This window comes from Falco biarmicus, chromosome 5 (assembly GCF_023638135.1).
Source record: "Falco biarmicus isolate bFalBia1 chromosome 5, bFalBia1.pri, whole genome shotgun sequence".
NCBI classification, from domain to species: domain Eukaryota; kingdom Metazoa; phylum Chordata; class Aves; order Falconiformes; family Falconidae; genus Falco; species Falco biarmicus.
In genome coordinates this window covers 62,877,177-62,893,314 of record NC_079292.1, presented here as the reverse complement: position 1 = coordinate 62,893,314, position 16,138 = coordinate 62,877,177, and the positions used below count along the sequence as shown (strand labels likewise).

General features: G+C 39.5%; 1 protein-coding gene across 1 annotated transcript in view; it reads left to right on the top strand.

The window, feature by feature from the left end:
• MYBPC1 (myosin binding protein C1) overlaps window positions 1–16,138 on the top strand; it is a 93,699-nt gene that overhangs the window by 11,584 nt on the left and 65,977 nt on the right. The window contains exon 2 of the mRNA XM_056339878.1: window positions 83–247. Coding sequence (XP_056195853.1) covers window positions 223–247 — 25 coding nt within the window. The 5' untranslated portion in view covers window positions 83–222. The remainder of the gene's footprint in view (window positions 1–82; window positions 248–16,138) is intronic.

Here is a 16,138-nt window from a genome sequence, read left to right as displayed (position 1 = left end):
GTGAGAGGGGTTCCCATAACTGTCAATTTTCAAAGTGTTTGCATTGAAAAGAGAGGAGGTGCTATTTTGATTGATATTTCAGTTGCAGTATATAAAGCAGAGGAATTCTTCTTACCCTCTGCTTGTCACACTGATCTGCATACTCTCTCAGCTGGACTTGGGGCTACTACTTACTGCATCTGAAGGGCTGAAACTCACTGGAAATAAAGAATTCTTGTAAAAATGCCGGAACCCACCAAGAAAGATGGTAAGCATAACAAATACTACCTCAAGATTTCTTAATTACAGGAATTACGAGTACACACACACACAAACAGTTTTTAGACCATCTTCCATATTTCAGCAACAAATAATATCTAAGAGTGATAGCTGTGTAACATCATTGTATCATTACAGATCACCGACCTTTTAAACTAAGAAATTACTTTCAGGTAGAGGTATAGCACAAAGCTGTTTTGCCTCCAACTGTTTTAGTCAATAAACAATGGCTTGCAGAGATACTGCAAAACTACTTGATTGGGCAAATGCTGTATTCACTTTTTAAAGACTGAGGGATTTTTTTAGTGTAATTAGTACTTTCTCTATAGCTAAGATATCTAGACTCTGGAAAACAGGGAATAACCATTTCTTATGTGATAAAATTTAAAAAGCCAGCATTTTGATATGCTTTTCATAAAGCTTTATAAGTTATTGAATAGAAACAATGTGTTTATCAAACAGTTTTAAGATTCTGATGAAAATATATCCTATGTGTCTAAAGCATAATTGAAGAATGTAGTAAGTTTTGCTGTACAGGTCAAACTGCAATGATACAATTTGCCACACTACAGAAATTATTATTTTATGTTTCAGAAGGCTAGTTAAAGGCAGTAATACTGCCCCTTCGTAGCAAAGAAACTGAGTATGTGTTCTGCTAGCAAGATACAGAAATTGTCCATTGGAGACTACCCAAAGAGGCATAAAATCTTCAGAGTCCATTATTTCATAACTTTTTAATAGCTAGTATTTTTTTTTTTACTATTTTTAAAATTTAAGCTACATAAGCTTCTTATATTTACATTTTTTTTGTAGCCCTTCTTTTATTTTTCTTTCAGATTTAGACATTTTGGTAAGAATTTTTGGTGATTATTGTTTAGCATTGACAATATACATAGCTTCTGCAAAGCCATAAATGTGCAAACTGTATATGCTTTGCAAGTGTTGCCAAAGAACAGGTATACAGACAAGTTGCCAAATATATTCCCAAATGCAAAACTGAGTTTAATCTTAAAGATAATCTTGTGGAAAGTACAGAAGTCATTAAATAGCATTTATTTCCCATCAATTCTGAAAGATCTGATAGGCCCATGTGTGTAGTTTGAATGAGTACATTTGATTTAATACTGTTCTATCAACAGCATTTGCTTGATTTTAAAAGTATTTGAAATATTTTCTGTTTTTGTGGAAGGCAAGAGCAAAGCAACTATCAGGAGCATTAGGCAGTTTCAGCACCTTGTTGGGTTGGGGGCATATGAAAACTAAACTTTTTGCACAACTGAATCTTAAGTGTTGACAGACCAATGTGATCACTTTACTTACTAGCCCTCCTTAGTGCTCGAGGACAATGATGGATGAAGCATCCTTCTGAAAATAGCTACACCAAGTGCACGAATTAATACGAGAGCCTAATCCTCTATATCAAACCTAGAGCCAAGCCCCTTCTAGAGTGTCTTATTTGTAATTCAAATGATTTACACATGTATTAAGTGACCTTTTTACTTGATCTGCTATTTGACTGGATATTACCCAGTTTAATCAGAATGCATTCTGTGGCTGCCAAATAAACAAAAAACCTAAAATATTTCTGTACTTTCAAAAGATCTGTGCTTTGGAGAAAATCTGTCAGGATGCCCATGTTTCTAAAGGTTATTATTCTGTTTAAGCCTAGATTGTTTCAAAGATGTTTTTACAATGCAGTGATTACAAATGCAACTCCGTGGTTGTGTTACAAAATAAGTTTAGTAACTCTGAACAACATTATATTGACAGTGGAATAAATGTGATTTTTGATGAGTCAATATTCAGGAACATAAAAAATATTGAAGCCTTGTGTCCTGATAGAGCTAGAGTTCACAAGTAGTAATGAGCTCTGGAAAAGTGATACGCACAGGTTGTACACTGGTTGTTCCTCATTGCACCCAGCTTATTTGCAGCCAGTAGACCAGGGTGATAACAGGTTTTATCTTATTGTACTTAAGAGATTAGCTGCTTCCTAAAGATTTTTGATTGATCAAGAACTCACCTGAGTCAGCAGCAGTACCTGTATAGTAAGTAGAAGTACTTACATATTAGCTGCAGGAATATTCGGTACCAATGATAGTACAATACCACTGCTACTACTCACATTAATTCTACCAATAAGAATTCAGAACCTCACATGTCCTTCAAATGCCTGTTCTCAAGGTAATCTCCAAGGTGTGAAGGATCAAAGGTAATTAATCAATGAAGGTGAACCTTGGACTGATTACATTCTGGAAGGCACCACTGGAAGGCCTCTCTGAGAAACCTTTGCGGAAATTGTTGGCAGACCACAACAGAAAGCAGATTAAAAACAGAGGCTTAAGGCTGCTGCATCACATGGGCGTCTAAGCATTATTCTTCTGACATGTCCAAAACAAGCAGTCTACATGAATTATCCCATATCGCTTATTCTCACAGGCCCTGACAGTTAAAAATAGCATATACAAGAGCAAGCAGCTGAGAAATCAGAAACTGGCTAACACTATGTTAAGAAATGTTAAGAAAATCTCAGCTTTGCATTTTTTTGTCACTGAAGTCTCTGAAGTACATAGCTAGATTTTTCAGAGGCAGTGCTAGAGCAAGCTCCCAGGCTTTTTTTTTTCAGGCCAAATGCTCTTTGAGCTATTTTAAGATTATTAGATTACCGAAGTGAGAAATTTCCTGACTTGGTGAGAGTGTAGCCTCACAACGTGCTCTTAACAAATAGGATCACCAAACTAAACACACCACTCAGCTTAGAGAAGGTTGCTGGAGCACTTCAGCCTGATGGAATTTGTCACTGTAGAAACAGGCTTCCATGACTAATGATTTAAGGCCTTCATTGTACTCCTAAAAAGTTGAAGTCCTATATATTACATCAGCTGTGGCTTTTTTTGAGTATATGGTCATGATGTTGCAAGGTAGTTTTGTCTTAGCCTGTTCAAGATTTCGTATTCACAAGGTGAAGTTTACATCAATGGGTTAACCGATCCCAGTGGATGACTAGGATAGAACTGTGATACCTTTACCAGCACATTTAAATTTTAATGGTCTTTAGTTTTCCTGGTGGCTAACCAAATAAACCTCCCTCATATTACTTCCTGTAATTTGTAATCACTCAGTCAGTCTTTCCTCTCTCCCCTTTCCTTTAACCAATATTCAGAATAAGAGCTGCTCGTTAATTAGGTGCCTTCTTAAACTGTCACAGGCCACGGCATTTGGATATGCTCTTGTAAAAGTGCCAAGACTCTCAAGAGGAATGGTTTCAAACTATTTGTGGGCATCATCCTACAGGGACAGGTGCAAGTCAGTCCCCAGTAGGCAGCTCTGTAAATTTGCCTTATTTATTTTCCCCAACCTAGGAAATAACTCAGGGCCATGAGTTAAGCAACCATTCCGAATTTTAAGCCAATGCATTTATCAACTGTCTGCCAACTTAATTTTCTAAGGGTTTGCAGTCTCTGCTTTAATACTGCTTGAGGCATCCACATATTGGCAAGGCATTAAAATTAAAACTCAGTGTGTCTACTTTAGACAGTGGTTTAGTAAAACTTTTTTCGGTCTGTAAACAGCATGGATGTAAAAGTTGTGAAGAAAACTGTGCATATATTGTCTGTTAGAAGGACAATCTCTACAACATGAAGCAATTGTGAAAGGAGGTTAAACAGACATTACCAGTAGAGACTGCTTTGGAGATACAGTAACACTGTTCTCTCTGAAGAAGCCCGATTGAAACCGCCTTTACTTCTATGAGCTTTTAAACATGACCAGTTTTGTTTCATTGTATGATTCTTCTACAATTATAGTTGCTTTATATTTATAATATTTAAAACAATACCCCAGTCTGGTGTATCAAGATAATAGGCACTGTCAAACAAGTCAGCCTAGTCATATAATTCATGTAAGGAGACATGTAGAGCAGCATTCCTGTGGGAAATCAATCTCAGTACCAAGGCTGGATAAGATTCAATCAAAGTTAGATTTCTTTTCAAGGTCAGACAATTTTTCAGAGGTGAAAAAAAAGTTAAATGGAAATCCTGTTTCAGTATATGGATTTGGCTTGTGTCAAAATTAACACTACTGATGGAAAGTTTTCCTGAAAATTCAAGAACCCAGCGCATGAACATTGTATAACATTGCTTAACGCTTTCCATGCAGAAGAATGGACCTGTATAATCGTTTTATTATGGCACCAAACTGGGCACTGCAGCTGCTGCTGTCCTTGCTGCATAGATACATGCTTCAGCGACGCAAAAGAAAAGCATACAGACATCGATCTTCTGCCACCATCATTGCTCCTCTGCAGGACTGACTGAAAGGCATTCCCATTATTTCTAACTACCTTCAGTCTCGGAGCCAAATCACACTCAAAGTCAGGCCTACATATATCATTTACAAGCACTGTATTGAAGTCACAGGTAAATGAGTTTTGGTGGACGAGGGAAGGAGGAAACCCTAACCCCTTATCTTATTTTCCCTCTCAATTCTTTAGAAAGTTTCTCTTCATCACCTCTAGTGAATAAATTTAAAGCCCTCACAAATGGAAAGCAAACTTACGCCTAACTGTTGTAACTAGATCCCTTATGGTGGGCCGCGCTCCTGTCCTGAGCCCTGCGGAGCTGTGTCCTCCTGCACAGATCTTGTTGCACGCTGGGAACTGAGTTGTTCTTAGACTGTCTTTGCCCTCCCATTGCTCATTTCTAAGTGTTGCTCCCACACTTCCTTCTGAGATACCATCTCAGATTTGTTCTTTGACCTTCCACCTCCACTGCTTAAGTTTAAGACTACTTTTCTAAGCAGATTAATTTGATTGAAAAAAAAAACCCTACACTGGCAAAGAAAAATCCCCAAACTCAATTTATATTGGAGTTTTTACATTTTGTTTTATTTACACCATTATTATACAGTGTAAATGGAAGGAACTACATTGATTTTATTTTCTCATATAATGCATTGATTTTATTTTAACAGTAATGTAGGAGGATAACAAAAGATTGATCTGGCTTACTGTTGTTCTTACTTGAGCTGAAAAGCTTGTCCGCCTGTGCAAAAAGCAGTGTATTTATGCACAGGAAAAATAATTAATATTGTCACACTAAAAAAAAAAAACTCATTGAGTTCCAGAGGAAAGCAGAGAACAGTCTTTCAGCAGACCAGAGGGTGCTTTGTACTTTGCAAAACTGAAATTAGCAAATGCTGCCTTTGTGCCTCCCTATGCTGCACCTGTTGGGAAGATAAATAAAGGACTGCCCAGTTCTTTCCCCTCATACCTCCTAAATATATCACTTTAAGAGAGCTTTAAAAAAAAAACAACCGTGCTACAGTACCCTTCTGTTCCATGAAAAACTGGATGAGTTTCCTCCTATTAGTTTCAGGGATCTACCGTACAAGATGGGAAGGTCTATGGTCGCACAGCAAAAACCCATAACAGATAGATCAGGAGAGACCAGTTATCAACACATTAGTAGCTGTCACACACATCAACAGTCCTTGGAAAATATGTTGTACAACTTATTACATGTTTCCTAAGGGGACATCCAGAGGGTTCCTTGAAGTGGAAGAGCAAATCAAGTTTGAAAATAAATTACCTGGGGAAATTTCCCTTGGAATAGAGCCAAATACTAGACTCGTCACTCAGTCAGAATCAGAGATTCTATTTAGTGAAGAGGTCTTAATTTAATAATTGCTCTAGAAGGAGGGGGAAAAAAGGTCATTCTCATCCAGACACTAATGTGACTTTGCACTGAATGTAAAAATCCGTAAAATAAAGAAGGTGGCAAATGGATAGAATCATTAATTTCAGTTGTAATTAGAATTATCTCAGTCCTACTGCAAACAGCTTTGTTCCCTGAGTCTGAGGAACTCTGTAGCTGACAAACAGCCCCTTCCCTTCCCATCCAGCCCCGTCTCTCTGCTCTCAGCCGCAATGCAGTGTTACTTCTGAAGACTACAAAAAAAAGCTATATAGGGACATATAGGATATAGGGAACCGATATTTGAAGCCATTTTTCCATCATTTACCGGGGGAGTTTGATGCACTTTATTACCACTGGGAGATTTTATTGTTTTGTTTTGAAGAGTTGTTGGCATTTTAAGAGTTAGGGAAGAGAGGACTGATCTGACATGAATGCCCATGTTAGTTCATTGAAAATTTTGATAAGTTTGCAACCGTACAAAGATCCTAACAGTCTTTTAACTGTCACAGAAGATCTCTGGATTAGGAACCAGATACCTAAATGGAAGAGTGCACAAGTGAACTAGGTGTCCCCGCTCCCACTGGAGTCACAGGCAGCGGGTCATTACAGTCAGTGGAGCCCAAATTGCTGTTCAGCTGACCAGCCAGCAGTTGCCTAAACATAGGTGCCTACTGCCATATGAGACGCTCTAGGATACACTGAATACCCATTTTGGACTGGCAGATATGGCTCAGGACCTACGGCAGATCTGCAACACCCTGGAGTAGTAACTAGAAACCAGAAGGGTTTCTACAGTACCTGAATATCATTGATCAGCTATGTTTAAGGAAATTATTTGAGCCATAAGCAGCTATTTTATGGTGAATAAAAATCTAATTCCATTGATTATAATGGTAGCTCAGACTCCTAGCTCACACCACAGACGCACATTCATGTCTCTCCCTTTTTTCTGAGTACCTTAACAATAAGGCTGCAGAGTTACTCTGTATAATTTGTTCAATTAGTGTTTAAGGATTTTCTGCAGTGGGTAGTTTTTAAGACAAGGACAGAGTTCCACTCCAGCATTATTTGCATGTGATACTCGGATGCTCTCCCTCAACAAATGAGGGAGTACATTGGGCCCAGATTCCCCTGAGCCAAGAAAAGAGCGCCCTTCTGTAAATCTGCTGGGTGCACTGATAAAAATAAAAACAAAAAAAAAAAAAGAAAAAAGAAAGAAACAAAAGGTGCTACAGCCATTTATTTTTGTTACTTGGGAGATTGAGATGGTTTTACTTCATGTTTTATAAGAAGGAGACAATATATTTTATTTCATAGCTGAGCATTTAAATCAACTAAAAATTAAATTTCTTTTTTTCATCAATGAAAGGAAACAGAAAGTAGCATTCCTGTTCCAAGCAATAGTAATTACTCTTCTTCCTTTCTACTCCAGCTTACTCTCACTTCCTCCAACAGCTTCATGCTGTTAGACGAATGACTGGTTACATCAAGGACATTTGTAGCTATGAGTAACAAGCACTTTTTATGTTAAACAATAAAGTGTTTCTGAATATTCTACAACGTGTTCAACAAAAGACATGTAGATTTAGAAATCCCCATAAATTCCTATTTCTGGAATTTAGTGCTCCTAATTTTTTCAGGTGTGGATTTAGCTCTTAGAGCTCAATGAACTAGCAGATGATTCAGCAAAGATGGAGATGCTTGAAGCAGAGAGTGAACAGAGACCTCTTTGAACCCTAAAAAATACAGCATTCAAAAAATGGAGTGGTTTCTTTCTGACTTCCTTTTCCCGTTACCTATGTCTGTATTGCTAATGGCATCTCCACAGAGCAGTTGGTGGGACCTAGGCTAAGTGATGCAGGATGTCTTACATCCACATGGCTTAGAACTGCCTCATCTGAAGAAGACCAGTCACATCCACAATCCTCCACTGCTTGGCCAAGTGTCTTTATGTGTATTTTCAGTTTAAAGTGGCAAAATAACCTGTTGTTTCTGCTGCAGTTAGCCATGGTGGTGTTAGATGTCATAATACTGAGATGTTGCATGCCCTGCTCCCTGGTAGTGCTAGATAGGGGTTAGTTTAGGACATTAGACCTCCTGAAGTAGTGTCAGAAGGTCGTTCAACTAAAAGTTGAATATGGCATAGTCTCAGAAAAGTTCTGAAATTCCAAAAAATTCACCATCCTAAAAATCACTCTATGCTCTGCCTTGGAGTAAAGTTGTTTGTTTCAAAAAAGACCCTCACAAATATGGTAACTTGCAAGTCAGTCAGTGCATGTGACTTCCATGCATGCAGAGAGCTGCAGTACCAGGACATGGGAGCGTGGCTGGGTGACTCATTCCACAATTTAGAGGCCCACTATGTGCCACCTCCATGTTCCCAAAAGTGTACAGACACTGCAGCAAGAAGGGAATCCTGCTATGTATTGCAGCAATTAAACATGTTCAAGAGTCATTGCTGTCCCTTCCCTGGAGATCAGGAAATATTTCTTACATAATTTGCTATCCCCTGGCCCTATTACTAATTGAAAATAGCATGTGACCTACTTCTTAGGGCAGTTGTTCTTATATGTGATGGCTCCAGCAAGTTATTTTGATCAGGTGATTATTACAAAAAGCTCCCTTCTAATTTAATTCTCGTTAGGATCAAATGGTGGTTTTAGTGAACATCTGAAAGTGTTGTTCAGTAGTACCACAATGCTTCTTGAGAGGGATCTGTATTAAAATACACACTCATCACGACTTCTCAGGCTCAGAATAACTTACTAATTTTGGTCATAAATGCCAAGGGTACGTTGCAGTCATACACAGACACAGACGAAGATTCCCTTTTTATGCAGATTTCTGTTTACACATCTTAGCTCTGTGTGCATAGACATAAATTGCAGAGACCTTTGCTCCACTTCTTGCTATTGAACGGACTGGATGGAACACATTAGGAAGGGGCTGAGCGAAAGCAACTCATAAATCACCTCAAACAGTTACTTTTTTCTTGAACAGAAACCAGGCTTTGTTCAGCTAGCATGAAAACCGAGTCTGAAAGCCCATTTCAAATTTTGTCTTCTCTCAAAGCCCTGAAGGTGTGGTGAAATCAAACAATGCAGATGCAGCTAAAACTGCTTACTGCTAAAGCTTACTGGTTCAGTTGATGAGATAAGTGTTACTCCTTGATGCACACCTTACTCCAGTGTGCTAGTGGACTACAAAAAGCAGTAAATCAGAGCTGTTGAACAGTTGTTGAATTCCAGCCTCTGGGTATTTTTGTGTTCATTTTCATAACTTTTTGCCATGAAACCTTTTCTGTGCAAGAGAAATGCTCGAATTATGGCCCCTAGCACCAGCTCCAACTGTTCTAGAAGGAAGAAAAACTTCCTCTCATCAGTCTGATCTGATTGTGCCTGTGTGATAGGGTCTTTCACTGTTTTCTGACCTGAAATGAAACGTTTCAAATCATTTGCACACTTGAATGTCCACAGTATTGCATTACTGTCCTTTTCAACAGCTTTATTAGTTTCCAGTACCACTAAAGCATTGTTCCTAGCAAAACTTACAAAAAACTCTTATCCCTGGTGATGTGGAGAATATCTGTGGCTACAGATATCTAGGAACAGTCACATGAGAAATGCCAGGCAGATGGAGTAATTCATTGACTAATAGCTTCTGGGTCTCATGCTGCGACATTCACGTAGATAGAGATATACATACACACACTGTAGCACATTCGGTATCTTCTGTTTTTATAAGAACATAGTATCTAGGCCAAAACCCTTATTTTAGACCCAAAGAGGAGTATAATACCAATGGAGGCTGTGGCTGCCACTCCTCCACAGATGCAGACTTCAGTGAAGGCACAGAGGGTCAGATGCCTTATGACATTTTTTCCATGGCATTCCCTCCAGCCTTACTAATCTTTCATCTAAGCTTCCCTTAGCCCTATTTTTAAAGGGGAAATCTGACCTCTGTCCTCTGCCCCTTTTTCTTTGCCCTTGTTTTGCATTTCCATGTTCTGCAGTGAAGGTTTCTCTCTTACCCAACAGCTTTTTTAGCTGGAGAGAAAGTATATTCAGTGAGCTGTGACTGTTATACACAGTAGCATCTCAAATGCATTTCGCTGTCATGCTTTGCGAGAGATTTTTTATATCACTTAGTGATTTGCTGATGCAAACCCCCACAGTTTGTCTGCAAACATCCTGCTGTAGTGTTTTCCCTAAAGGTAAAATTATGTGACTTTTTTAAAGTGAAGACTTATAATTCTCCGTTATCTTCATTGCTGCAGAATGAGATTGACAGGTAGAAAATGTAACAGTATTAACACAGAGGGATGTATGTAATTTCGTATGCCTAACACCCACAAAGGGTCATACGTGACTTTTGTGTACATAAATATTGCTGCACAATCCACCAAAGATTTGCCTAGTGCCATAGGTTTCTTGGACCTTAGGTGTCCTGAATTTTTACCTACAGAAAAAGTCCTTTCTATGTGTGCAAAATACTCCTAAAGGTTTTTCAATACGATACTGAATTCCAGGCATCTAAGTAACAATAAATATTTATATGCAAACAAGCTTACAAAAAAACACCACCAACAACAACCTCCCAAAGTCAGTACATAGAATTCCCATTAAATCAGTAAGTTTCTGAGTTTTAGGGTAACTTCTCATTCTTTTAGTGTTTGGTATCAACAATACTGCAGCTCTGATACAAAGCTTTCCTGCATTGCCAGTTATGTTTGGTGATTTTTAAATTCTTCTCCGGACTTAATTACAAATCATCTTTGGCTGGCATGTACTGGAACATCAGCACTCACAAACGGTAGCAGCCCCTGAATTTCATAGCCCATAAATTTGAGTTACCTGCAGTAAACTAAGAAAGTGGATGCTACTACCTCTTTTTCATCTTGAGTTATTTGCCACAAGCCTGATGACTGAAAATCAGCACTGGGTAAAAAAAATCAGGTTGACATAAGTAATGGGGTAGTGATTAGCTGCTTGAACCATCTCTAATCACCTAGGCACCTGACAGCCCTGAGTTCTTTCTTATAATTCCATTGTCTCTCAAGAGGAGGCTGAGTACTAAAGTGCGGATGACAGAAGAGTGCTCTTATCTGATGGAAGGCTGTGAAGACTCTTCCTTGAAAACATCACAGAGTATCAGATTATCTGTCACCCACTGTCAAATAGACTTGAAGCAAATGTTTTTCTTATTTGGTATTTGGACAGAGTCACGACAATGTTTAGACACAGTTGTAGTACATATTACTTTGACAAAGAGCTGATAACAAGCTGATAAATTCAACCCTGGGTAAATCCCAACAGGTGGATGTTTGGTTTTGCCCAGACCCTCAAAGAAAAGCTGACATTTCAAAAACTATGGAATGGGAATACCAGCAGGTTTTAATTTTAAATTGTTGAAATGTTTTAATCTGAAATTTGTTTAAAATAAAACAGATCACCACATCTCAAATGCTTCCTTGTAATTTGCTGAAACAAACTAGATTGCATGAATTCACATTCACCACAGCTTTATGCTTAATTTTCCCCTAAAAGTCAAGCTCTCTAAGTGGAATGATTTCCCACTATCTGCACATACTTACGTGCCTCTTCAGACTAACCTGAAGGCACGGAACACCAGGAGATGTAGTCCTTTGTAGAGCTCACTCCAGTTACTCAGACCATAGGGTCCCTAATGCAATTTCCATTAAAAAAACCCTGCAACTGATTTCCTCGATTCAGGGTGAAATATTTCAGAATAGCTCAGCAAAACAACAGTGAAGACATTTTTCTAAATTAGAAAATGTTTCCTGAGCTGGTTTGGAAATTATCTGGACTATCTGAAAGGAAGTTCTTTACTGGTTAAGTACTCATCTCTTGAAATAACTGCCCTTTCAACTTTATTGCTGACTTTTATCCTATAATTAGAAGTGCAACTGCCATTGAAAAATATACCGTTAAATTTGAGGAATAAATCCCTGTTGTTCCTGAGCAGCAGTCCTGTGTTTTATGACCTGCTCTGCTTTATGATGTTTTGCAGCTTTCAGAAGGGAAGTTAGCATTGCTCAGCCTGCCGCTCTCACTGGGATCATATTGTCGCGTCTTTTGCTTTCATTTTTCTCTGAATCTTTTGAACTAAATGAAAATACTTGCTTCCAGAGAAAAACTACTAGCAAACCTGCAAGGAAGGATAGGGAATTGAGAATAAAGTTATCTATAGCCATACTTTTTGACACGGGGTGGCAATTTGATGGGGAGTGGATTAATCGATTTCAGTAAATACATAGCAAAGATTAATTATTAGATGTGGGATACGTAAAACAAGAATTCCACTTGGCTGGGCTAGGAGTCATTTTGAAAACTCAATTTCTCACTAGCACCTGCTGCTAAAAAATCGTATTGTTCTACAGGCAATTTAACACGTTAAAAACGTGTTGCAGCGCTTAAAGAATCTAAAGAAAGCAAAGCCAGGCCGTGCCGGTGCACCTGGCGTTGGTGCAGAGCTCGAAACGCTGAAACACAGGGTCGCCCGTTTGCAGCCCGCAGCCCAGACCCGGAGCTGCTCGGGCTGTCCCTGCTCTGCGGGAGTTGCGGTTATTCCCCGGGCCGGGAGGACAGGCAGCCAACCGGGGACGGGGGGCGGGCAGTGCCGCGGCCCAGCAGCGCCCCGGGCGGGCGGCCGGCGGGTGTGAGAGGGGCGGCCGGCCTCGGGCGGAGCGCGGCAGCGCGTCCGCGGCCCGTAGCGGGGCCTTTCTAACGCACGCTACGGAAAGGCGGGGTGAATGCCCACAGCTGAGCCCAGTGTGGCGGGGTGGTTCTGCAGAGCTCGCACCGCACCTACAGCCCTTTTTTAAGGCAGCAGCAGGCAGAAATCCGTGCTAACTGCTGGGCCTAAAGCAGGGCCGGGGGCTGCCAGGTGCAGAGCTGCAGAGGTAAGGCTCAGGTGCCAGGCCGGGTCTGTTTTATTGTTGGCTTTACAACGTAAAAGTAGCAACGCTGCTCCTGTCCTTTAGGCATAAGCACGCATCTGGTTGGCAATATTTACACAGCCAGTTTTCTCCTTCCCCTGTTTAACTGGAGCCAGAACCATGTTTAAGTACATCATGTGAAGCAATGTTAAAGAATGGCTCAGGCTGGGAACAGGTAGGTGAGGAATATGGAATTCCAGGTGTAGGGAATCGTTTCAGGCTTGCATTAAATTGGTGGTATATAAACAGAGATGGTGCCATGACAGTGGAGACTTTGAGTGTTTCTATCATTGAGCTACCGTTGGTAGGAAGAAACTGAATCTGTGTGGAATTTCCGCAGTTTTCACTGTGCAAGTCTTATGGGGAAAATGCCTACTAAGAATTTTTTCAGTAATGTTTGGGACTGCATACACCTCATCTTAAAACAAGTCTTGCAATGATACTTCAAAATATTTTTTTTTTATTTCCAAACGTGGAAATAAAACTGAACATATCAATATGTAGAATAAAAAAAATAAATCAATATAGCCACAAACAGACTCAGGCCTGGAAAATTTTTCAATGGCCTTCAGGTACAGCTGTGCTGACAAAGCCTTCTCATAAACGTAGAGTTATGTGGCAAGCTGAATTACCTTATGAGCACAAATCACTTTTGTATGCACTGTAACACATTTCATCAAAATCCTTTTGCCATGTAGATGGTATATCCAGCAAAACTTTGCCTATGAGATTTTGCAGGATACACAGCATCACAAAATTTCAGTTTGCAAGTTAAAAAAAAAAAAGTTTGTTTTTGTTTTTTTAAATGATGGGATAAGTTAGAAAACTGCAATTGTGAAAACCTCCATGGAAAAAATTTAGTCAAAAAATTTCAACTGAGTGCAGCACTCAAATTGTAGTCTACTGCTAGTCTGTGATCTGTGAGATACAAGCATGAGTACTCTTTCTCCAGGGTGCACAAGTGCTCAGGAACTTTAGTGCAGTCATTTCTTGATATAAAGTCAGAGAAGAAAGATACAATGGAAATACAAATGGAATTTGATTATTCCATATCGGTGCCTTGCGGCCCGAGTAGGTTAAAAATGAGTTTGAGAATGCATGGAAACTTGATAACTAGACTAAAGCCACCAAATTTAGCTTTACTTATTTCAAATACTGTCAACACTTGGCAGCCATTTAGTTCCCAGTTACAGTACACATGCAACTTCAAGACTGCCAAGGAAGCCTTGCACCATCTGATGAGGGTGTTGACTGCCGATAGCTCCCTCCTACCTACCAGAAATTAAATATGTGGGGGTTTAATGCATGGATGACATAGTTCTTTACTGGGTAGTCTACTTGTACAAACTTGGGAGACTATAGATATGTGAACATACATTTTATTAAAGAAATTGCTTTTGTTCAAGGTCATGGTTACAGTGTTCTTTAAAGATTAATTCCTATAGGAAAGCAAAATTCTCATAAGAAATGAGAACAGTGTGGAAGCTTACATATGATCAGATTTGATTTACTAGCATGTGGCAGTTGGGGACGTGGTTTAGTGGGACTTGATAGTGTTAGGTTTACAGTTTGACTCTATGATCTTACAGGTCTTTTCCAACCTAAATGATTCTATGATTTTAGAAAAATGTAAACTGCAAGGAAACACACTAAACAAGCAATGGTTGCTTTATGCATTTCCACAATTATGGATGGCAATGAAGACAAAATCTGGAGTCACCAATTTTACTGTAGCTCCTCAAGTAGATCTATAAACTATTTCCTGGTATCTAATTCATTCCACAGAATTCACTATTACTAGGCTTTTGTTCCAACTGCTCATTCAGTTTTGCAGTCCTTAAGTCGGGGAACATTCTGCATTTATCCTATGATGGTTTGATTGGATCCTGTGGCCCATAAAATCCTTCATAATTGGAAGTATTTAGATTATTACTGAAACAGGAGCATTGTAGGTGAGATTGTACAGTTGGACTAATTATTATCTTTGGTTTTGGTTTTTTCCTACAAGCTGGAATTCATTAGGAACAGTTTTGAATTTTAATCATATGCAAAACTAAATTTTTAAGCAAATTCTTTAAGTCTATTTCTTCTCCAGTCCCTAGCTGAAGATACATCACAAGATTATGATGGTTCTAATTGCTGGAATACAAAAATAATTTCAGCTTCAGTGAACATGCTGATTTGTTCACTTTGTTGCAACAACAGACAGTACTTAACCTAAGGTTGCAGTATTCATGACTAACCAGAAACGGTCACAGTAAGCCAAAACAGGCAGCCTCTTCTGTCTACACCATCATTACAAGTGGAAACAGAAAGCAGAAATACTTAATAAATGTATCAGTCTAGCTGCATCACACTGCTGGCCACTGTAACTGTCACCTAGACAGCCACCAGAGCACCACTGCTTATTCACTTCAGTCCTTTAGAACCACTTTTGCTCTCAGGACCTAGGACTGAAGTCTGTTTAGAATGGGTTCTGTAGCTTTATTTTAAAAGTAATATAGAAAATGTCCATGGATATTCAGAAAAAAAGGTTGTGATTTCAGCTGGTGTTATAGTTTCTTGCCTCCACTCAGGTTGGGAACTGTCTGTGGAGGTTGCACGCAAATCAGATGATTTCTCAGTAAAGAACTGAGACTCATGAGGCAGCGGGCAGACCCTGTCTGCATGATTGTGCTCAGTTTTTGCAGAATGCAACAGTTCCACACCCTTGCACCTTCCCTGCCCACCTATTTTAGTGGAGCATTTGCCTCGGGAGAAAGCCATGTGCCACAGCGGCAGTTCTTGTGTCTTACAGGGGCTGTGCACCGGGGTCAATCCTTACACATGACAACTGCACAAGGGCTGGGGTGAGCTATGCTATCTCCCCAAACTAGCATTTTGTCTATTTTTGCCTGACTAGCAGAGTCAGCACTTTAGGAATTCCTACGTAATAGTTATATTTGTCTGATCCCTTGAGGCTATGTGCGCAAGCTTAATCCACCTACTTAAATATGGCACAATTTGACGTTGACAGGTCTTTGTGACAAAAAGCATTAAGTGACCATCCTCGTGCTCTTTGACATATGAAAGTCACCTTAATATGCTGCTGTTACACAGAGATGATATACCTGTGTCCATGATGATGCAGCTGTAGTCCTGGCTTCCCTTTCAGGTAGATGGGAGTAAGCCCTCTGGTCAGACCGGGTGAAATCCTCAATTCCTTGTCTGTTTAGACCAGAGTCTT